This window comes from Protopterus annectens, chromosome 4.part1, assembly GCF_019279795.1.
Source record: "Protopterus annectens isolate FY-2018-M chromosome 4.part1, PAN1.0, whole genome shotgun sequence".
Classification (NCBI taxonomy): Eukaryota; Metazoa; Chordata; order Ceratodontiformes; family Protopteridae; genus Protopterus; species Protopterus annectens.
The window spans coordinates 2,439,367-2,464,835 of record NC_056734.1 but is presented as its reverse complement, the minus strand read 5'-3'; the positions used below and the strand labels follow the sequence as shown (position 1 = coordinate 2,464,835).

The following is a 25,469-nucleotide window of genomic DNA, read 5'->3' as shown; positions in this document are numbered from 1 at the left end:
AATCAATACATTTGCATTGCCAAAATATAAATATAAGCCTGTCATTTAATGCCTTTATTAAATTCAAGCAAAATAGAAAATCACAACAAATTAATAACTGTATGAGAGCAACAACACTACTGATATATTTTAAAGTGGACTTTCAGTGGTACAGTGGTAGCATTGTTACCTCACAGCAAGAGGTTCTCCCATTCGATTCTCGGCTTGGCTTGAGAGTGCCTTCTGTGAGGAGTCTGTATGTCCTCCCTGCAGTTAGGTAGTGTTTGAAAGACATGCGTGCATAAATGGGTGTGCCTTCATTGAAGGTTGGGTGTTGAGCTGACACCTTAGTGTTTTGTAAAAATCTACTGCCAATCATTAGTGGACCGGAGTTCTGCTGTGGCGACCCCTTACCAGGAAAAAGACAAACAACATGTGTGATAACATTGATCTCTGGAGATTCAAACTAGAACAGATGGGAAAGCTTAGCTATACACTGAACCCAGACTCTGTTTTAATTAGTATGTGTGTGTATCCTGTCTTTAGCTTCAGTCTGGGTAGTCAGCAGTAAGTATCTCGATGCCCCCAGAAATAACTAAGTAATGTATACTTCTGGGACAGTGTTGCTGTTTTCTTGCTCTACTCCAACAATGTTTTGTATAAGCTCCTTGCAGCTTTGCTGGCGATGTAGTGTGAAAAATGAATGCAAAAAAAGTTATGACTGTTGTTAAATCTAGATGATCTTTTGTTAGGCATTTAATAGCACTGTCCAGTAAAATGACAAAAAAAAAAAAAATAATAAAATCTCATGAAAAAAATGCTTCAAGGAAGAATAATGCATTGCAAAGTAAAAGCTGCAGTGAACAGATTTCTGAAAAGAGAAATGAAATGCATTTGAAGTGATGGCATATTGAGTTATTGAGACAGTCTCAGGAGACCTAACTGTTTTAGTTTGCATTTCAGTCATGCGTGCGTACTTAAATGATTCATAAGATCTGAGGATGAAGAATGGATTTTCCTATTTTGTTTATGGGAAAGTATACTAAGCATACCATTGACTTGTATTTTCTTTTACTGCTCCTTCTAGAAGTCTACTTGCCCTGCTCGCAGGTGCTACAGAAACCGAATAGGCCCAGCCTCTGTCTGTACTACAGCTCAGAGACAAACTAAAGAAACTGTGTAGCTGGAGCTAGAGGAGTGGGTGGGGCTCTGACATCACAGCAAAAGGCTGGCTTAGTGATGTCACATGGAGGGTGGCGTTTGGTCTGGCTGCAGCAGTTCTGGTAATCTGATCCAAGATCAGACATTGTGGTCAAAATCTAACTGCAGCTGAATGCGGCAGCTGCTGCTTTTTGACAGTTGGTGCTGAAAGGAGAGCTGGAGACAGGGGGTAGCAATGAATGTCTGGTGAGCAAGTGGTAGTCAGGAAGTTGCTTTTGGAAACTGAGCTGGAATCTCACAAACCTGCTGTGCTGTAGCCCTATTCATTTATTCCATTTGTTTACAGACTGACCTACTGACTGCATGCCTTTTGGATTATCTTTGCAAATAAATACACACAACCTGGAGTTATCTGGAGCATTCTGTAAGAGGCTGCTTTGCTTATTGTCTGTTATTCTTCAAGTCCTGGCAAGATACTTGATCAGAAATCAGAATTTCACTGCAGTAGTGTAAACATCCGGAACTCTTGTCACAAAGAATGAATGTATTTGAGCTGTAGTTTAAAACAGCAGCAAGACTGTGGATATAAATGATAGAAGATACAATGACTTTGCTGTCTCTTTTGGGCCGGATCATGCGTTATTTCTTGTTAAGACCTGAAACCTTATTCTTACTGTGTATTAGCCTGGCTCTTTGGAGTTATTTCTTTCATACAGATGAAGTGAAAACCATTGTGAAATCCAGCCGAGATGCTGTCAAAATGGTAAAGGGGAAAGTGGCTGAGATTATGCAAAATGACAAGCTTGGAGGGCTAGATGTCTTGGAGGCTGAATTCTCAAAAACTTGGGAGTACAAGAGCAATAACGTGGCTGTGTATTCCATACAGGGAAGAAGAGATCATATGGAAGACCGATTTGAAGTCATCACTGACCTAGTCAACAAAAGCCATCCATCCATCTTTGGGATATTTGATGGTCATGGCGGAGCGGTAAGTCATATGTAATGCAACATGTTTATGCTATTTAGGTTTTCCTGCAATTTCATTCTGTTCTTCTTGATAATTTGCTTAAGTAAGTAGAGGACAGCAATAACCTTATCTTCCGTCTAACCTATTAGAAAACCTGCAGGTTGTTCATGAAATGCAAATTATGAATTGTTGTTTAAGTATAGTCAACAGCCTTTAAATGACATATTCATACTCAACAGAAATAACTATGCTAAGAATGAATGTTTCAGTCCTTTAGAACTGTGCTTGTCTCTAGAAACTTAGTCATATTGAAAGCAGATGAAGTGAAATATTATTAATAAAACACTATTTTTGTAAACTCATCTCTCGGGTGTCTGACCATAGTACTGTGCCATCTCCTTGTCATACTAAGTTTTAAAACAGTTTTATTAAACACTTTGGAACATTAGGCTGCTTCTATTCAAATCACACACTACAAAACTATGACTTTTTATCTTTATGCACACTGTCTGTGCTATATACTGCCATTATGCACTGTAAAAGTTATGTTGAAAATCAGCTCTACATACGTGGTAGAATTGTGTACTTACTTTACTTGCAAATATTGCTGGTCTTTTAAACTTCACAAAAACACACCTGCATAACCAACAAACCTGTGTCATAACATTTATCAGTCTAAATGGCTTACATTGTTTTGGGACTTTTCAGTGTTTTTTTTTTTTACTTTTTTTCTTCTTTTTATTTTAGTTACTTTAATTAATGTTTGCTATGTACTTTCTTGTCTTTTTAAATTAATCCTTTATGAGAACTCATGATATGAAAGTAACGAGTCATCAGTGTGATGCCTTTGTATTCGCTGGTCAGTGTTTTTGCAGCTGGGGATGCACATGGTTGCTGTAACACAACACACATACTGTAGTTAGCAAAAGTCCTTGGTGAAAAAAGTGACAGTTTGCTTACAGGTAAAGCTAGAGAAGCTACAGTATGCTTCTGCCTAGAGTCTAAGTCCAGTGGAAAAAGCTAATAGGTTTGTAGTTGTAAGCATTTTACTGTAACTTGATAGAATCAAAACTGATAAGCTAACCTTATTCTGTAGAACTAGAATGTTTGTGAGCGCTCCCGCTTTGCAGTTACTATCACCAGATAGACACACACCACACACAGATGGGCTTCGCTAAAAGCTGTGTTCTAAGATATGCTAGTATTAACACACATTTACACCCGCCATACATAAAATACTATCATTTGAGTGAAACAATGTACATGGACTACAGGTGCATTATGCTGTATTCTCTAGGTGCAGACTCCACAGTCACACTTTGCATAGGGCATCTACAAGCCCATTGCAGAAGTGAGTTGTACTGTGATGTACTATTTTGAAGGTAGCTTTTGTTCAATATCTAGTACTGAATGAAGCTCAAGTTATTTGTATGGCAGGTGATACAGAAGTTAAGGCTGAGAGCTGTGCTTCCTGTGGTACAGGGTTTGAGTCTGTCAGTATGACATGTTTGTTAGCTTTTCATCCTTTCAGCTGCCTGTCTATACAGCCTCTAGTTGATTACACACACTTCTCAGTGAACATGTCATTAGTTTATGCAATACCTCGTGTGTGGCAGGCATCATCAGTTACTTAGGTAGTTATTAGGCAAGTAGTTCAAGAGGCTTTTTAAGTAACTTACTCAGTTACATATTAAACAAATTGAGGCTGAGGAAATCAAACCATGGACTACAAATTTTTATTTTTCACGATTTACTAACATTTTATAAGCATTTTTTCTGTAGTTCAGCTACAATACAGAATGAAATGTAGGCTGCAGGACAAAACTAACCAAGTGATGCTTCCTTTTCCTGACTGTGTCACTTTCTGCAACATCATCAAGTTATAATACGTTTGTTAGGTTGCATATTCCCATGTGTATCACCTTGCATTTTCACTGGGCGCTACACATAGCTTCAGATGTTTGATGTGTTTGCTTACAGACATCCTTAAAGAATTCATTTTACTTTTTATCTTTGCCGATCCCTGGAAAAAGACATATTCAAGACATAATCAGTCTCCCAAGAGGCAGACATTGCTTGTGTTGCCTGTCCTTTGGCACGACTGATTTCATACACTGAAAACTGCATGACCTGGCCCTAGCAAGTTTGTGTTCTAAGCTTGACTTCCCTTATCTGTGAGAGCCAATATTTACTACAATTCCAGAGTGCTGTTACATGCTGCCAGACTTTAATTCTTATTGTGCTGTCACTGAAAGAAAAGTTGCTGTGAAACTTGTCAGTTGCATATTTTTTAGCATTATAGTAAATATGTTTGATATATATTTATTTGCATTTGTTTACTTGGAATGACCAAATGGAAAGACACAATTTCAGTGGAGCCCTAGTGAGAGAAAAATCCCTCCTACACAACAGAGCAGAAACATAAATATTTGCACACGTTGCACAGTGTTGAAGCGAAATGGGAAAATTAACAACAGGATGGTATGCATTTTCTAGTGCATATACTGATTCTGAGACTGCTGTATATTAGGGAAAGGAGAAATCCCTGTGACAGTACAGTTTTAATGTTAAAATAAACCCCCAGATATGAATATTACTGATGCCTTATAACTGTTATAATTAGTATGTTGGACATTAACTTGGTTGCCATAACAAAACATGCACTAGAAGTCAGAATACTAATTTACAGGAAATACTTTCTACATAGGTAATTGTTTTAAGCACTGAATTGTTATGTATATTATGAAATGAAAATACAAAAAAGTACACTAGAAGAGAAAAAGAAAAATGGCTGAGCTTATACAGTGAATCAGATAACAGTGACAAGTATAACTTCTGAACATTAAGATATTAAGCCCTGTTGATATGCATTGAATTAACTAGCTGTGGTAAGTTTAACATTTAAACAGCTAGCCCTGGCAATATGCCTCATAGGAAATTGACTATGCATCTACACATCTTTATTTCATTCTCAAGATAGTGAATTAAATTCTGAAAGACTGGATAAAAGAACTGTACTTGCATAACTTTATCTAAGCATGCAAAGGTACACTGCATTCAAATATGCATGCACATTTGCATATACATATACATACATCGATTGATTTGGCACATAAGGATCTATAACCCACTAAGTCATCCTGTCCATGACTGCAATGTTGTCGTTTCTTTCCCGTAATCATTCAGTTTCTAATGGCTGACCTTCAGCAATTTCTTCTGCCTGTGGTGCACATTCATAAATGCTAGGAGTTCTTCAGAATCCACATTTTCCTTGGGAGGATATTCTACCAATCCACATCCTTTTCTATGAAGTAATTCCTCCTTAGAGTTCTTCTATTGTCCTTCTTCTTTCCTATTTCATCCAGTATCTTCTAGCTCCAGACAATAGTTTTAGCTGTCTGACATTCCACTGTTGTACCTTGTTCTTGTAACATATCTGAATGTTTCTGTTGTATCCTGTCTGCCTGCTTTCAGCAAAAAGTGTATATTCAAATCCTTTTACCTGTTGCCACCTGGCTTGTGAAAGTCATTGTATTGTATTATATTTTCTGCCTTTTATGAAATCCCCTGCTCTTGCTTTTGTGGGATATCCAGAGATATACATCATTTTACAAGATGGAAATCAGTACCGTCATATGTAGTGAAATTAGCAACTTTTCTTTTTCTTCTGGGGATGACTTGCCTTTGTATACAACATCACGATACTACACCTATACATGAACACAGAATAAATTTCTGTAAAAAGTACCTTTAAATGTATGCATTTGGTACCTAGAGCTCTCCAAAGAATTTTTTTCTGATAAACAAAACCAGTCTGCATTCTTTTTGGTAGCAGTGCTCCATGTCATGCCCACACTTTAGTCAAAGCTGTTAAAAAAAAAAAAAAGCACGAGTGGAATAAAACAAAAAATTAATGCTTGCTTAAAACAAATGACATAATAAAATAGCTACTTTACTGCCGATGAGAGTCAGACATCCCCAAATAGCCCTTTATGGGAGGTTGCTATGTTAATTTCCTAGGTAGTTTGCAATGCACTAATTGCAAAACTAAGTGTAAGACAGCTTGCTGTGTGTGTGTATGATGTAAGAGCAAGGAGACAAATTCCTAAATAAAGTTTCATGAGATTTAATTCAGCCCCAGTATGGTATGTACTGAGGGAGCTGGTTTGATTAGAAATGCCACGTGGGGAGGGGGTTCTGCTAATTCAGGCTTATTTTAATATTTCAAAGTATAAGGATCATTCTTTAGGGAAGGAAATACACTATCTATGGGGAAAGAAAATGCTGCATTCATTTACTGTTTATTAACCAGTTTAGTCCAACTAGGCCAGTGACCTGATTTTTGGGAGACTCAACTGGTATTCATACTGACTAGTGGAACTTTGATCAGGGCATGTCTACTCTTTTTTTTTCTTCTTCTTTATAAGTCTCATGGAATCTTTTATGTCTACCTGTGCTACTCCTTACTCAGGCAGATGGAACTTGAGTTTAATATCTTATCCATGCACTGTAGTGTCAGTACTAGAACATTTATCAAGGTATCTGGTGTGGGAATAGAACCCCCAGCCTTCTGATCTTCCAGCACTAAAGGTGAGTGTGCTACCTCCTGAGATGCTGACATTGGCAAAGTTCTGGGTGTAGGTTCCATTTCCATGTTGCTGTAATCCAGATCCCAGCTCTAACTTGAAATACAGACTTCTATATATATTGCAGATAAGCATTTGACCAAATAATCTTTTATTCGGTGTGACATTTTACCAAACAGAATTTGTCAAGGTGCTCTTAAAACGTTGCATGTGATAATATATCTGTTGGTCAACTGTCTACTCTTTCAGCCTTAATCTTAGAAACAAATTATGAGTGTTACATTCAGCAAAGTTTTTTCTCTGCTATTTAATACTGCACAGTTGGTTATAAAACATCAGTTAATGTAGAACAGAGCTATATAAAGCACACTGGTTTAATGCTTGCTGCAGGTAAACTATAGTTAAGGATTATTTTCAGGGAGGAGGTGATTGGGTTTCTTTAAACCTGCTCTCAGATATTCACTTTTACTTATTGCATATTCTGTCCAAACTGAAAGGGATAAATATCTAAAACTGAATGCATATGGTAATCTGTGGATTGTACCCAAAAATATGAAGGTTCTGTCTCAAATATAGTACAACTACTGCACTGATATCATTCATCAACACAGTCTCCCTAGCTCATGATAACAATAAACTTGTATCATGCCTATTCCTTGACCTTTCTAAAGCCTTTGACACTGTCTCTCACCTACTCCTCCTAGATAAACTCACTAACTTACATTTCTCTCCCCTTACTATCTCCTGGTTCTCCAGCTATCTCTCTACCCGCCATCAATCAGTTAAATGGCTCTCTGCACTATCCTCCCCTCTCACTGTACAAATGGGAGTCCCCCTAGGGTCCATACTTGGACCACTACTCTTTAATATTTTCACCAACTTGCTCTACTCCTCTTGTCCCCAGTCATCTCTTGTGCAATATGCTGATGACTCAACTGTTATATCCCTTGCTGACAACCCAAATGACCTCCACTCAACTACCCAGGCATCCTTCCACACCATTGAGACTTGGCTTAGTGATAACAAACTAATACTTAATCCAAAAAAAAAACTAAGCTCCTACTCTTCCTCCCTAAAAATGACACCACACTCAAAAGTACATTTACCATCTTATCCTGCAACAACACTATCATCTCAGCTGAATCTAGTACTAAATCGCTAGGTGTTACAATAGATGATCAGCTTAAGTTTGATCTCCATATTACTAACTTGGTAAAAAGAACTCATTAGAAACTTGGGCACCTTTTCCGTAGAAGGAAATACATCACTTACACTGCTTGAATAATTCTCTCCCAGGCTTTATTACTCCCAGCACTCATTTACAGCTGCAACATATTCACATACCTAAATTCTACACTTATTTCCTGGCTTGAAACTACCTATAATAAGATTGCCAGATTTGCAGCTAACCAAACCTGCAAGTCACACCAGTGCTTAGCACTACAGCAACTAGACTGGCTAGAATTCCCTCAGCTGATCCAGCTTTACCAACTACAAATCATCCACTCTATCCTCTAGCTACCCTCCTTCTGCCCCAGCCTCTCCACTATCATATCCAAATATTCCCCTGCTAGGATGCTATGCAGCTCAAATCAAGAATTATTAGACATCTACAAACCCAAAACCAAATTAGGCTGCCTTCTCTATAACTATAACTCAGCTACATTCTGGAACCAACTCCCCTTGGAAATAAAATCCCTCCAGTATAGCAAAAGTTACAAATTAGCCACAAGGAAATACCTAAAAACAAAGTGGTCTTGCCACTGTAGCCAAACACCCTGAAACCACCATCCTTTCATCTATTTCACCATCTCACTCTTAATGTATCTCTAACACTATTCCCCTGCCTCTTCTACCTCTTCCCTTCCTCTATCTCCAACCAATCTTAATTCTTACAGTCTCAAAACAACCTACCTGTCTAGTCTGTCTCCTATACTCATCCTCCCCTACATCTCCTACTAGCCATTCTTACTTTCCTTTCTTGTTTCCAAACTCCTATACAACTAGATCCAACCCACTTTAAATAAGCATCTGCCTAACTATTAACTCATTTTGCTCTAAGCAGCTTAAATAATATTGTAACTAGTCACATTTTCTTCTGCTAATTGGTTAAAACCTTGTTTGTAACAGCTCACATACTTGTCTGCCAATTGTTAATACTCTGTATAATTGAATTGCCTGAGTATGTTCTTTTTTCTCCAGGTCTCTTCCTGTAAGATCCTATAGCTGATTGTTACTACTTTAAAAAAAAAAATAAATAATTGTTTTCTAGTCCTGAGGAGCTTTTCTCCCCGGGTCTCTGCTGAAAATGAGCCAAAAGCTCAGCCTGACTAACCCAGTTAACAAATGTAAAATAAATAAATAAATACAAAAAAAAAAATGAGATCAGGAGATTAGATATCTACATCTGATTTAAATTATGGTTCATATGATGGGGAAATCCTCCATCACATCCCCTATTTGAGCTGAACCTCCACATACCCCTGCTAGTTAACACAACTACCTCCAAAGTCACCACTGATCTAAGTTCATACGTTCTTTACTCCACTGTTCCGGCCTGAAGGCCACAGATGAACACTGACTCCCTGAAACAAAGATTAAATGCCCAGTTTCTTATCCAATTATCTAAGTTCTTTTTACTTGAATTCAAATTTTCAGAAGTACATATTTCATAAGGCGAATAGAAGAAATGGTAAACACTCGTGCTCTGCACAAAAAAACAAGCATTTGCTTTCTTTTTTCTTCAGTGAATTCAAAGGAAAGTATTATTTTTAAAACAAACTACCCAACTCAATGCACTTCAAGCATTTATTATATGGCAGAAGAAATGACCCATACATTTAGTTATGTGGTTGTTTTCTAAGGTGTGTTATTGAATATGCAATGGACTGAAGAAAAGAAGCTTGTTTAACTGTAGCGCAAGGCAAGAATGTGGTACCAAGTAATTCTAGCTTACAAATACTTACCTGCTGTTTTACATTTCAGCGTAAATCTCCAATTGTATTAAACATTTCTGTATGCGGAGTAAATCATCTGATCATAGCTCGTAATCTTCTAACACAGAAATATGGGGCACTACTTCTTATAATATGGAGCAAATGGGCAAAATGTGGAAAATTTACTAACAACTTCAATCTGGAATCACAAATCTTGGTTAGTGAGTATTTCTTCACACACAGACATTTTGTAAATCTAATATGATTCAATATTATTTACTGTGAATATCTGTTAAAAAAAATAGCTTCTTAGCATAACATTTTAGCCAGTACCATTCAATGTAGAACAGCATGGGACATTGAATTTGTAAGACTCAAAATGAGGAACATTCCTCATAATGAGGCACAGTTAAGAGGTATGCATTTGATACATTGATGCATAAACGATACTGTTTATTTTGAAATGAGTAAGAAGTAGTTTCATAGTTTCATAGGTTCATAGGTTGGTACTAGGCTATCAGCCCTAGGGCCTATACAAGCCTAGCCATAACAATTCCCTGGCTATTTCTTCCCACAATATTTACTTCCCTGGACCCCTGTCTAGCAGGGCAACTGACGTGATCCCCGGGGTGAATTTCCTTTCTCCCATCCAATCGTCAAGGTTCCTTTTGAAGAGGGCCAAAGAGGCACTCTGCTTGACATGTATGGGCAATCTATTCCAGAGTCTGGGGAATCTCTGGGTCAGAAACCTATCCCTCCAGCGTGTTTTGTTTATTGTGATGACAAGGTTTAGATCCCTAGAGCGTGTGGCTCTGTAGGATTGGGATTTCTTTAAGTGTAGCATGTCCAACAGCTTTGGGTTTGACATGGCCTTGTATGTTAAGCAAAGATCGCCTCTGAGTAGACGATATGCGACAGAGTATAGCTGGAGTTTTTTAAGGCGGTCAACATAGGGCATCTGCTTTAGGCCTGTTTACTCTTTTTGCCTCAGACTTGGGGTGGGGCTACAGATAACTGACACATGAAATGACACCTAACTCTTCAGCAGTGATTTTACTGAGTGGGAGACGAAGCTCTGACATTGTGAAACAGGCTAATTGTCAGAATTATGAAATAAAGGGCCATTACTATTCAAAAACAAGCATGCTGATTGGACAGACCAACCAGCATGCATACTGTAAATCGAGTATATACTAATAGAAAAAAGTATGGCTGCTAAACTACCATTGAGAGTCTATACTTTTTTCTATTTGTATATGCTATGGAGGCATACCTCTCAACTGTACAGATTTTTGCCTCAAATGTTGGGTCTGTTCCTCATAAAATTTATCATTTTCTGGCAAGTCACTGAAAAGTGAAGTCATTAAATAATGACACACATTTTAGATTCAGACTTCGTATCTGTCAGACAATGCATGCAAACACAGATCCTGTTATTCTAGCAGCTTTCTAAGTTTATAAGAGCAACATTTACAATTTCACCATATTTTAGGGCCTTTGTCCCCCATTATTTAAGGTTTTTTCCTCATTTCTTGAACTAAGAAGTTGAGATGTATATACGGAGGGCAGACCAAATACAAGAAAAATCATATAATTTCAGTAAAACTAAAAAATATACCTGATTTTCTTGTATTTCCCCTCCGTTTTGGCAGATTCTGACCTTTCCAAGTTTTATAGTATAAAAAAAATGCACTGGAGATTCTCTATGTTGCTTCTGTTGAACAGCAGTGTTGATGTGCTATGCAAGTATGGGAACGTATAAGCATGCGCAGTACATCAACAAACAGAGAAGAGCAAGAAACAATGTGGAGGAATACTTTGGCGCTGTTATACAAAGACATTATTTAAGAAAGGTAAGCAAATTATTTCTTAAATAAATGTAATTTTATATGGGAAACAGCCAATGAGTGGGTGTGGGTATATGGGGATTGGTGTGGTTTGATCATGGGGGCAAAGCCCGAGTGATTAAACAAAGCCAACCATGGGTAAATCTTCATATACCCACATCCACTCACTAGACATTGCTTAATTATGCCACAGGGGAAAAAATGGAGAATGTCTGAAGGCAAAGCTGTGCAGAACTGAAAGTATACAAGATACCAGTGCAAACAGGCTTTCTGTGGCACATTTTTACTCCAGCATAGTTTTGACTTTCTATTTTAAATTAGGAGGACTAACCAACTAGTAAACCATATCTGCTGAGTAATGGAGAAGGCAAGCATATGTCTCAGCTGTCCAGACTTTTGCCTCATATGTTTGGTCTGTTCCTCATAAAATTTGTGGTTTTCTGGCAAATCATTGGGATGATCTAAGGATTGACATGCATTTGAGCTTCAGACTTCAAATCCTTCAGCAAATGTATGTTAACACAAACCCTGTTACTCTAGCAAATTTCTAAGTTTAAAAGAGCAATATTTAAAATTTGTCCCTATTTCTGGGCCTTTGCTCCCCCATTTTGTCAGGCTTTATCCAGATGTCTTGCACTAAGAGGCTGAGAGGTATGAAGGCAAGACTGTTTAAGAAAAAAAATATTTACTTCTGCTCCATGGACTACTTTTAAGAGTTTGACTGTGTGGACCCTAGCACAGTCTGTTAAGTTCTTTAAGAAATTAGTATACACGGTGACTTTATTTGCCTCCCAAGGAATTTATGTGCAGAACAAGAAGCAGCAATTAGTAGTGAAAGTGTCACAACTGGTTCACAATTGTTCATGGAGTACAACAAGGTTACATCTTTTTGCCCTACTTATTTAACCTACATACTGAATGTATCATGTGAAACACTGGGTTAGAGAAACCAGATGCTAGAATCAAAATTGATGTGAAAGATATTAACAGAGATATGCAGATGCCACTACTAATGTCTGAAACTGAAGAAGAGTTGAAGATCCTGTTGATGAAGGTGAAAGTGAAATTGCAAAAGCTGGTGTGTTGATCAATATAAAAAAATGAAAATTATGAAAATAATGTCATCTAGCACTATTGATTTATTTCAAACTGATGGGAGAGAAGTTAGGATCAATGACATATTTTATTTTCCTGGACTCAAAGATCTGTTCAAATAGAGAATGTGGCTATTAAATTAAAATATGCTTGCTTTCTAGAGGGAGAGCTATGGTAAATCTCGATAATATTTTAAAGAGCAAAGATACCACATTGTCGACAAAGGTCTGTAGATTTTCCCGGTAGTAACATACGGCAGTCAGAGTTGGACTGTAAGTAAGGTGGTGTGCTGGAAGAATTGAGGATTTTTAACTGTAGTGTTTGAGTAAAAGTTGAGAACACCATGGCCTGGAAGAAGATTGATTGAGTTAATACTTAAGGAAAAAGGCTTGAAAATTGAAGTAGTTTTAGCTTTAAAACTCAAATACTTTGGACACAATGTGAAGATAAGGCTTGACTGGAGAAGCCACTGATAGTGGAAAAGATCAAGTGCAAAAGAAAACGGGGGCAGCAGAAGCTAAGCTGGGTGGAGAGTGTTACTGATATAATGAACATGAATTTGCAAAAATTTAAAGAGGCAGTTCTTGGAAACAGGCTTGGTGCGCTTAAGTCCTTGATGTCACAAACAGACAAATTTGAGTAAAAGATTAAACAAAAATCAACAACAGGAGTCAACCAGTGTAATTTAATTAAAATGAAATTTTTGAAAGAAAAAGGTCCATAGCTGTTCTTTTTATACTTACTCAGTGTCTGTGTTTGTTTTTACTGACAATCCCATAAGCTCATTGAACTGCACACACAAAATTGTAAGTGCACATGCCCTTGTGCACGCTCACACACACACACACACACACACACACACACACACACACACACACACACACACACACACAAAGCTGTAGTTATCTTCAAGAAATTTAGTTTTCTTTTCTTGGCTTCATTACTCTACAGCTACATTACACTCGAACATCTACATTTATGGTAGGTACACAACTGTACTATGTTCATTGTGTTTCACTGTTGCAGTCATTACTGTTGGGTTGAATCCCAAAGCTGTGGTAGGGTGGCTGGTCTAAATAGGATTTGGAGAGGCTATGAGGCCCTGCAGAACTGCAGTGGCAAAGCCTGCCCTGGACTTAGAATAGAGAGGTAAATGGTAGTGCTTTGTGAAAGTGTGCACTGAACTCCAAGTTGCAGCCTCTAAGATATCTTTGGTTGGTACTCCTCTGAGGAAGGCTGCTGAGGTGGCTGCTGCTCTGGTGGAATGAGGCCTAATGTCCTTAGGCACTGATTTTCTATGTTGTAAATAGCAGAAATGGATGCAATGGCCTATCCATTAAGAGATAGTCTGTTTTGAGATAGCCTTTCCCTGTGAACTTGCAGCATATGACACCAAAAGTTGCTGAGTTTTTCTGAAAACTTGAGTTCTGTCCAAGTAGAATCTCAGCTGCCTGTGTATGCCCAAAGAATGCAGAATTTTCTCTCCCTTGTTCAGTGTATTAGGAAAAAAAGTTGGCAAGTGAATGGTTTGGTTAAGGGCCACACTGGACACCATCTTAGGCATAAATGTAGGGTTTGTCCTCAGGGAAACCCTGTCTGGATGTAAAATGATGAAAGGTTCCACAGCCATGAGTGCTTGTAGCTCTGAGACTCATCTTGCAGAGGTTATTGCCAGGAGCAGAGCTGTTTTCCAGGATAAGAATTTTATATCTGCTGTTGATGCTGGCTCGAAGGGAAGCAGTGTGAGTTTTTCCAAAACATAATTTAGGTCCCAGGCCAGAATTAGTGCTCTCCTAGGAGGCCTAATGTTTTTGGCTCCTCTGAGGTACTACTTTAGTAAAGGATGAGAAAAGATAGTTGGTTCCATATTGTAATGAGCTGAAATGGCAGAGGCATGAATCTTAATAGATGAAAAGGAAAGGCCTTTGTTTAGAATCTCAGTTAGGTATTGTAAAAATCTGAGGGATATTTGGCACACTCGTGTCTATGCCTTGTTCCTGGTTCCAAGCAGAGAATAAGATTTTCTGGTACTGGGTCTTCTGGCCTCCAAGAAACATCCATAACAGCTTTTGTAAGTGGAGTGTTCTGAACGGTTACTTTATCTGCCATGCTGCCAGATATAAGGTCCTGAGTTGGCTGTGCAGGATCTGACTGTTTTGTTGGGTCAGCAACTGAGAGATTTGAGGCAATATCCATGCTGGGCCTTGAGACAAGCTCTTTAGAATAGGGTACCAGTGCTGGTGTGGCCAGTCTGGTGCAATCAGGATCATGTTTGGCTTCTCTTGTTTGACCTTTAGGAGTACCCTGGGAAGAAGAGGCAAAGCATATACTGTTAGATTTTTCCAGCTGAAGGATAGGGCGTCCACTTTCCATGCTTGTTTGTGATATATCCTTGTGCAAAATTTTTGCAATTGGCAGTTGTGAGGGGAGGTAAATAGATCTATGTCTGGGCATCCACATTTCCTTGTTATCATGTTGAAGACTTGTGGATCCAGCTTCCATTCGTGGGGATCCATGAGGTTTCTGCTTAGTTCGTCTGCCAGAGTATTTGTTTTTCCTGGTAGGAATTGTGCTTGCAGGTGAACTTGAAAAGCCAAAGCCGTGTCCCATAAGGTCATTGCTTGCCTGCAAAGGGGGTAGGAATGTGTACCTCCCTGCTTGTTTATGTACCACATGACCATAGTGTTGTCTGTCTTTATCAGTAGTTGTCCTGGATGAAGCAGGTCCTTGAAGGCTGTCAGGACATTTTGAACAGCTAGCATCTCTTTTTGATTGATGTGAAGATGCATTTGGTTTGCAGGCCACGTGCCCTGAATGCATTTTCCTGCCAAATGTGCCCCCCAGGCATAGTCGGATGCATCCATTGTCAGTGTCTGTCTGGCTGTGGGTAACCTGAATGGCAGACCCTTGTTGTGGCGAGAGGCTTTTGCCCGCCATCGAAACTCCTGCTGCAGGCCGGGAATGAGTGCAATTACTGTCTCAAGGCTGTGGCAATGTTGAGTCCAAACACTTTTTAGATACCACTGTAGTTTCCTCATATGCAGTTTGGCATGTGGAATTAGTAGGATGCAGGATGCCATGAAACCCAAGGCCTGCAGGATTTTCCATGCAGATAAGTGGGTTTTTGTTGCCAGTGTCTTGAAGTAAGTAGTCAGATGCTTTTGTTTGTCTGGCATGAGATAAGCCATCTGGGTAGTTGTGTTTAAGCTTGCACCCAGGAATATTATCTCTTGAGAGGGCACTAGTTTTGATTTCTTTTCGTTTACTGTGTACCCTAGGCCAATTAGTAATCTCTTAACAAACGCCAGATGCTTTAGAAGAATGTCTTTTTTTTTCTGCTTGAATTAGGCAGCCGTCCAAGTATGGATATAATTGAATTCCTCTTTGTCTGCAAAATGCAATTACTGGTGTCAGGCATTTTGTAAAGACCCTGGGTGCAGTAGATAAGCCAAAGGGCAGTGCAGAGAATTGGTAATGCATTGAGCCAGCTATGAATCTGAGGTATCTTCTGCAAGATTGTCTGATTGGGACATGCAGGTATTCCTCTTTTAGGTCCAAGGTTACGAGCCAAGCCTTGTTGCCCAGCATGGGCAGTAGCTGCTGTAGAGTCAACATCTTGAATTTTGGAACTTCCAGAAATGTGTTTAGTATAGACAGGTCCAGTATTGGTCTCCAGGTTTTGTCCTTTCTGGGTACTAGAAATAGTCTGGAGTAAAATCCTTGCCCCTGTTCTTGTTGCGGTACTTGCTGAATGACCTTCATGTCTATGAGGGCTGTAATTTGTTTTTGTGCCTCTGCCCATTGATTGTGTGGCAGGTCTGGCATACCTTTTGACCTTGGTAGAGTGTGGAAATGGAACCTGTAGCATTGGGACACTATGTTCAGTACCCATTTGTCTTGGGTAATCCTTTGCCAATTTGAAGAAAAAAGTGCTAGTTTTCCCCCAAGGGGGCTGCCAATAGAGAAGTGCTTGGATTTGGTAGAGGAAAGTAATTGGGACTGTTTTCTGTAAGGTTGTGATTTGTCTTCCCCGCTCTTGGAGGTAGTAGCACCCCATTGTTTAAGTCTGTATGAACCTTGGGGCTGACCTCTGCCTCTGGAATGCCTGTATCTGCCTCTTTGTGGTCTGTCTGACACTGGAAAGGACCAATTTTTTGAAGGCCAGTTTCTGCTAAATCTGGGTGGTTGTACCTGTAAGAAATCCTTGACTGTCTGCATGGATTTTGCTTTATCCTCCATTTTTTCAATACTTCTTCTGCTTTAGTACCAAACAAAGTATCATGCTGTAATGGTGCATCTAATAATTTTGCTTTAACATGATCGGGCAGATTTTGTTCCTTTAACCAAGCATGCCTTCTAATCACAGAACCTGAAACAGCTGCCCTGCAGGAGGCCTCTAGTGAATCATAACCACAGTGCAAAGTGTGCTTTCCCACTTGTTCAGCTGCATGCAATAAATCCTGTAATTCTTTCTTTTCTGAACATTCAGTATTTGTCAACATTTTCTGTTTAAGCTGTGACATTAAATATTGCTGATATTTAAGCATATGAAACTGACAATTTAAGGCCCTTATAGCCAGGGTAACAGAAGTGTAGACTTTTTTCCCCCATCTGTCCAGAGCCCTTGAATCCCTATCAGAGGGGACAAGGTTTTTTGCAGTGGAAGCTTTAACCCCCTTGGGGCCTTGAGACATAATTTTTGGGTCAGCAGTGGGGTTTTTATACAGGAATTTATGAGAATCAGGAACCCTGTAATTCCGTCTGGCTTAGCAGGTGCAGGGGGGAGAGAGTCAGGGGACAGGCTGGACTCAGTGAATACATCATCCACAATGTCTAGCCTAGGTGGAATAGCTAGACGCAAAAAATCTCTGAGCCTTTTCTTAAATTCAGAATAAACTTGGCTCAACCAGTAGAAATGTTCTCTCATGGTATGTAAGGTTTCCCCAAAAGAATAATCCTCAGGAGGAGAGGCTGAAGGAATTGATTCTTCAGCATCAGAATCCTCATAGGGGAGCATGGAGTAATCTTGTTCAGAAGAGGAATCTGAAGAAATGGAAACCTGATCAGAAGAATCATACTCTGTCTCTTGCCTAGGCCTCTTATCAGGAGGGGGATGGGTACCCCTGATTAAAGTAATTAGGTCTTCGGCCATTTTGAACATTTGTTTCTTAGGCATGGTGGTGTGAGTAGGAGAATGCTGTACTTGTTTCTTTGTCTTTAATGATGCTTTAGTCTTTGTCTTTGAAGCTGAGGATGGCTTGATGTATAGCTGTGTAGGTCTGAAAACACCCTCAGAAGCCGATGCCTGCTCAGCGGCTCCAGACCCATCTGAGGGATTGATTTCCGAGGTTCCAATACCTTGAGTATCCAGAGGCCCAGTCGGCTCCATGTGGGAGTCGGAAGTGGTAGTGGGCGCCAAGGGCTGCAAAAGCACCTCACTGAGAACCGACGAACCGGCGACTGGCCTAGAAGAGGCTTCGGCGTCGGTTTTGGACCTCGGATGCCTATCCTTTTCCTTGTCCTTGCGTTTTCTGTAAACTGCGGTCATCAGCTGATCCGACGGCATTATATAATTAAATCTTCGGCCAAAGTAATGGAAAGCAAAATCAAACCGATGCTTGATAGTGCGTTGGTTAAATCTAGCACAAAACGGACAACTAGCAACGTTGTAAGGGCCTTGGCAAGGAATACAGTAAGAGTGAAAATCCTTATGAGGTATTTGCTTTCCACAAGAAATACAATTGTTAACTTTTTCTGACATCAGTCTAGAGCAAGAAAAAAGTTTCCCCAATGGGGTACTTAGCTTTAATGAAGACTTTCGATCTGAATTCTGATTTGAAAATCTCAGGAGTCGGCTGACCGGCACTTGCGAACTGCTTATGCTTCGGGCACCGCGCGGCAAGAAAGACTGAAGAAATGGCGACAGCAGCCGACGCCGGACCTAGACTTTGGAATCGGGCCGACTACGGGTAGCCTGCTAGCAGGATAACCCAACAATAATGACTGCAACAGTGAAACACGATGAACATCAATGACATCCTCAACCATCTAAACATGTCATTGTAGTTAAGAGGTGGTTTTAAGTTCAGTATATTTCAATGTATGTTTTAATTTATTGACAGGCTATGTACTTTCTTTATATTTTTGAACCCAAATTTCTCCATATTGATTGTAGAATGTCTTTAATTAACTACTGTAATAACTTTGATGGCATAGAAGGGGAAAGCCCTGATTATGACTCAGGGGAAATGAGTTTGATTATTGTCTCAGGCACCTGATGGAGCTGGCAGGGTAGGGATAGGCATGCCCAACCAGGAGGATGGAGCCAGTTGTACTTTGCTGCAGTCATACAGAGGAGGGATGATGTTGCATATGAATGCTCTATGGGTAGGCATTAGGATCACTGAGCCACTGCTTGGTGGTAGTCTTTAATACAGGGGTGTGGAAGCAGGCGTCTGTGATGTCACATATCTCACTTTGCCATAACTGAGGTGAGTTAAGGTCATCAGAAACACCCTCGTTGCCAGATTGCTCCAAAGGCAAAAAGCACTATTTTGGATGTATGAATGATGGCTTCTTCCAGGCAACTCTCATGGTGACCCCAAGTGTAATTTCTGGGTAAGGCAACAACTGGACTGTATCTGATTGTGGAGAAGCTTGATCATCAGCAGGCTCATGGGCAAAAAAAAAAAAAACACAGAAAAAAATAATTAGCCATGATAATGCTTTCCACTATAAAGTTATATTCACAAAAACAATTAGTGATTGAAATTACCTTTTGGCAAAGTTATTAGTCCAGTTTGTTTCTAAAGGAACATTAGATTATGTTGAACATTTTCTATAAAAAGATACCAACAATGGAGAATATTTATCTTTAGCCATTTATTTATTTATTAAAATTTGCACATTACAAGTTTTTTTTGTAGATATAACCCAGCTGGCTAATGAAAGGATCATACTCAGGACTTACAATACAGGTTGTTACCAGTGAATAGCCTTTAATCCCTATGATATAGTGCCAGGCTTGACCTTTTTTAGTTAAACATTCTTTAGATTAGCTTTTCTTTAAGTGCTTGTTAAGACAAACCTCATGAGGTGTTATATGTGTTTTGCTTGAATTGTATTTTCTCAAAGATCTTAAGCTTGACACTGTGGTATAGAGGGGATAAAGGCCTAAATATGGTGTAAATGACAAGGGTCCACTTAGAGGCTTGGGCAATTAAGGTGTAGTCAGTGAAGGATGGGTATTCCTATACTGGGGTGAGGGATGTTCTTGGTGTTTTTTGAGGGAAGATGTGGTCCATAAGAGGGGAGTAGCACTCAGGCAGTTCTGAGCTGAGTGTTGGGGGGGGAGTAGGTTATATTAAAAAATAATTCCTTCCACTCATAGAAGCAACTGCTTGCAAGACCCCCAAGTTTCCCTCAGATTTTATGCTAGCTTCAGCCTATAAATTGGTGCTAGTCTGGAGGATGAAAGAAAGGACTTGAAGACCCAGTAGGGAAGGGGGGCAATGGGGTAGAAGTCTGGAAAGTAGGAAGTAAGTGTGGGAGAGAACCAAAAAAGAAAAAGGCCATATGTTCAAATATTGTTCCTTCTTATTGCCTTAAGTGTCTATGAGGAAGGTTACACTGACAGGGTGAAAGAGAGGAATGAAAATAATGTGTTTTAAAATGCTAGTACGTTTCACTCTTTGTATGAGTCAGGGTGTCAGCATGGTCATGGAATTAGTGATGAAATTAGCATAGCTATCTCTCTCTCTCTCTCTCTCTATATATATATATATATATATATATATATATATATATATACATATCAATATCTGTATAGATAGATATATCTGTGTGTGAGAAGGTGTGTGAGAGGGTGATCCCCCATCCCCGAGGTGGGTGCGAAACTGTTTTTTTTTTTAACGTTTTTTAGATGATTTCTGTTTTTGATTATTTTGTTATGAATAGTAACATTGTTAAGCTAGTATTAACATGCATTTTACCCTTGAGCAAATTAGCCTGAATGAATCATAAGGAAGCCTTTTTATTTAATTAAACCACTCATAATGTGAAGGATGGGGGATTAGGATAGATAACATAGGATCTAGAGGTATTAAGGTTCCCATTCAAGCTTGTAACATATCATTTATAAGCAACACGATCAGTCTTTCGTTTGGCTTGTTTAACTTTCACAAGCTGATCCAGCTTCCCTGATAAGCCTTCCCTCAACAATGATAAATATCTAGACAACTGCTAGGATGGCACATGTCTTGGAACTTCAGCTTCGTCATGCAGAAGATTGTTTAGTGACTAAACACGTTCCACATAATAAATGTGCTCATGGGAACAGCATGCCTTAGCATCAATGCACAACTTGCCCCAAGATGTACTTCCTTCTGCAAACAAACATATATAAAGGGAGGAGGGAGAAAAAGAAAAACATAACACTAGAGTTCAATCCTGTGTTTCTGTGCATGACATTTTTGAATGTCTTTTACTGTGTTGGTTAAAACAGTTTCCCATACGTTTGTACTGTTTGTGTGTATCACCTTTATATAAGTGAGATAATGTCGATTGGCCTCATCTATTTTCATATCTATTTCCTTCATGTAACTGTTCTGATTTTGACTCTACACCTCATTGGGGATTGCTTATTTTGCTTATTTTTCTTTTCAAACACCAGCTTACTTGAACTAGTGTCTCACTTCCTTCTCATCCATCTAGTGTTCCATCTCTCTGCCCTTTAGTGCACTCTGCCGGCATAGCTTTGTTGTACAAAAAGGGCTAGACTTCCATAAGTAGGTGGTGTATTTCTGATCCACAGTTCTAAGGAATCATAGCATATAGCTAACCTTTTCAAATGTCTCCACCACTATGAGGAGTCTGCAGAGTGTGAACCCTTTTGTAAGATGAAGTAATGATCCCCCAACTAGCTCCATGGCTCACAGGAGTAAAGCCTTTACTTTTGTCAGGAAGCCATGTCTGATTAGTATCCCAGGTACTGTACATAGGAGTTGAGACAGAGACGGGGCAGTTGAATGACAACTTTTAGTTCACCTGCTTAAAGGGGAAGGGCTACAGCTGGAACACTGAGAAGACCATTAAGACTGGAGTTGCCTACATGGCACAAAGTACCATGAACTAGAGGTTGTATGAGTGGAAGTATGCATGCACTTTATGTAAAGATCTGACTGAGATGGTCGCTGTTATGGGGTGGAAATCCATCCATCCATAAATCTCCTTTTTCCCATTTTTGCACATATGGTTTGAGGTGTCACATTAACAGTGACAATCATCTAAAGTCATTTCTCACACCACTAAGTGGCTAGCCCTGCTGCAGTTATTATTCCATAACACACACACACACACACACACACACACACACACACACACACACACACACACACACACACACACACACACACAAATGCATGCATTGTGAGGATATCCATACATAATGTACAAAATGCATGGTGGATACTGGCATTGGTCTTAGAGCTGGATTCCAACTAACAAGAGAATGGATCGGCCAGTGGGCTCTGATAAGATGGGTTACAAATCAGTTTATAGGGTGACTGAAAGGGAGGTTCGATAGTTACGTGGGGCTAGGGACCCCAAAAACTTAAAACAAAACAAAATGAAGACTCCATCACCATATCTGTTGCATTGTTCTCTCTATTTACCCTCTAGTATTGGCTCAGCCCCTCTCATGACCAAAAATGCGTTTCAAATTCCCTTAATTAATCCTTCCTCGCCTTCAAAGTAATAGAGACACAAATTAATACATTTTAGCTAGTCAACAGGGTATTTGCAAAAGCTGAAGGAGTAATTATTATATAAAATTTGCCACTAGGGGTCACTAACTGTGCCACTAAATACTTGTATTACCATGTACCTATCCTTTTCTTGTAACTGTATCCACAGAACATTCTTCCAAGAGCCATAGAACACCATCAATTTGAGGGTTGATAACACAGAAGAATCTTTGTCAGATGGGATAATAACTGTATCAGTGGGCCACTTGACTCAAATTATTGTCTGACTACTTGATGTGTCCCTGGGGTATAGAAAATAAAAGCATATTCCATGTATTTATTGAAATCTTTTTGAGGGATACTTAATTATGTTCTAACATCTGAAAAAACTACCTGTATTTTGAAAACAACTGGTTGACTGGGGACAACCCCTTTTCTGACCAAGTCTCAAAAATGCCATTCTGTTTAGGATTTGTAATCACCATGGTTTCTGCAGTGAGCATAAGAAGGTAGAACAAGTGGCGTATCTCATTGGATACCAGCAGCTGACTTACCAAAGCCTGTATGACCTTTGTGCATCTGCATGCAGGAACAAGTAGGTTTACCTCTTGCTTCACTTTTGACCCCCATCTCCAACATATGGATGATCCAAAAAAAAAAAGTAATATTTCTAATATGACGAAAATAACCAGATTACTGAATTTTGCTGACCAGATATAAATATCATGGTTTGTCATGTCTAATGCATTGGAGGTGGTAGATTCCCACTATAATTTAGCTTTTAGTTATTCTCAAATATCTTTCTCTTTAATTTTGGCATGTGTGCTAATGGGCATCAGAAGCCAAAAGGTATGGTCCAAATTACATACAGTAACTTGTAGGGGGACATGAAAATGCTAACAATTGCCAGCAATCTGTCACATGGGTAGCCTCATTAAAGTTCACCTGAACCATCTTCTCTTGGCAGTATCAGTATGTAAACCTTTTATTAAGGTATTTGAAGGAGATGTCTTCTCAGATAAATCTAATTTTTCTGTATTGTATGCTGTGATTGATTATATCACATACATAAATGCTCAACCTTTCACATATGAGAATTCTCCAAGGCTTTCCCATAAGTGCATAGCATCTTCCATGATGGACCTAATGTTTTTTGCAAGGCCCACAAAATCATAAGGTCATTTGCAAATATATTCACCCTGTGGCCCTTCTTTCCTTGTCTAACCTATAGTATCTTCTACCTTCACTTTAATTTCTTGACCTATCAGTTCAATGATCAGAACAAAGAACCATAGGAATAACAATGATCCTGTATCTGCTCTTCAGTTTTGTGTACTTTAGATGTCCCTTGATACAGCTATTTCAGTAACTTAATTGCTGGTCCTTGGAGCTGATAACTTCCACAGTGCTATAAACAGGCTGTCCCAGCTTAAATAATCAGGAAGACTTGTGGTTGTGACAGTAGTTTTCTTCTCATATTGTCAGCTGTATGACTGCCTTTCACAAAGTCACATTGATCAGGGTGGATGAGATTAGCTACGTGCTGCTCTTTTCTTGACCATAAACAGCACTAAATTGTTAGTCCAGTTTTTTTATAATTATCAATGACTTTTTGAATATGCTACCTACACCCCTATTCAATGGGCAGAATGGGGGGATAGGCATTGTAGCTCTGCATGTGTAAATCATCCTTTCTAGATCACTATCCCTCTTCTACTGTCATAACAATGTTTAACATCTGTTAATCTTTATTAAGCTTTACACAATGCAGGCAACTTTGCCCAACCTCAGACTATAATTGCAGATTAAATACCAACCGACTGCCATATGTAAATAACCAAGCAAAGTAATTTAAAATACTTTCAATTAACCTGATTGAATGCAGTGCATATTTTCACAGTTGGAAGATAAACATAAAAGTCAATTTTATTAGCTGAACACTGCAACTTAACTTCCATTCTTGGAGCTTTTACATCTGCACTGTGAGCTGATAGAGGCATGCATTCCTAATGACAATGCAGGCCAATTTACTACTAAACAGTTCAGCTGCATGAGAGACAACAGTTAAACCGAACATCTTACTAGTGTAATCCATCAAATACAAGCATTTATGTATAATAGTACTGGATATAACTTAGCTTGTGTGTCATGGTTAGTATAGTCTTCTATTGTTAAGCCATCTTTTTCATCCTTTGTGTTGACCATCAGTAGCCACTACTTCTGAATGCAGTTTTTTTCAGCTTCCTTTGCCACTTGGATACAGGGGATTTCATGGGAGAATAAAGCAGCTGCTCTCTTCCAGCCAGTGTTGGTATCATTCCACACTCCATTTGTATGTCAGGTGATGGCAGTCTTTGTCCTTACAGTGATTTTCAGGTAAGCCCAGGATCTGAATTTCATATACATCTTGATTTGTTGCAACCTGTGAATGTTAAAGATAAATGTATTGATATATCCTTACCACAGAAAGATGGGGTCAAAATTGCTTCCTTTGCACTCATATTGACTGTAAATAATTGTGGTTCCACTGAAATATTGGCATCCGTTTCTGAACAGGGTGGCTATCAAGCTGCTTTAAGGATTTGTTTTTGTTGAAAAGCTACAAATCTCACTTTCACGAAGTATGGTCAACTCATACCACTAAAATGTCCCTGATTTTGCCTTATGTTTTAGCCATGTTTCTCAAAACATTTTTTTTCTGGTAAACCACCGAGGACTGCAGTCAGTCAGAAAAATGCCAGACATAAGAGTTTCATACTTATTGGTTAGAAAATCCATGTCGATGCAGAACAGGTTGTTCTATTAATTTTTTAGGTGAATTTTGGTCTTCTTCTTCTTTCGGCAGCTCTCATTAGGGGTCGCCACAGCGGATCATCTGTTTCCATTTCTTCCTGTCCTCTGCATCTTGCTCTGTCACACCAACCACCTGCATGCCCACTCTCACCACATCCATAAACTTTATCTTAGGCCTCCCTCTTTTCCTGTTACCTGGCAGCTTCATCCTTAGCATCTTTTTCCCAATATACTCTGCATCCCTCCTCAGCACATGTCCAAACCAACGTAATCTTGCCTCTCTGGCTTTGTCTCCAAACCTTCCAACCTGGGCTGACCCTCTAATATACTTATTCCTAATCCTGTCCATCCTTGTCACACCC

The 25,469-nt window shown here is 39.2% G+C and overlaps 1 protein-coding gene across 1 annotated transcript in view; it reads left to right on the top strand.

The window, feature by feature from the left end:
• The first annotated feature begins 1,243 nt into the window (after positions 1-1,243).
• PPM1L (protein phosphatase, Mg2+/Mn2+ dependent 1L) overlaps positions 1,244-25,469 on the top strand; it is a 1,339,716-nt gene continuing 1,315,490 nt past the window's right edge. Inside the window, exon 1 of the mRNA XM_044069977.1 lies at positions 1,244-2,128. Coding sequence (XP_043925912.1) covers positions 1,730-2,128 — 399 coding nt within the window. The 5' untranslated portion in view covers positions 1,244-1,729. The remainder of the gene's footprint in view (positions 2,129-25,469) is intronic.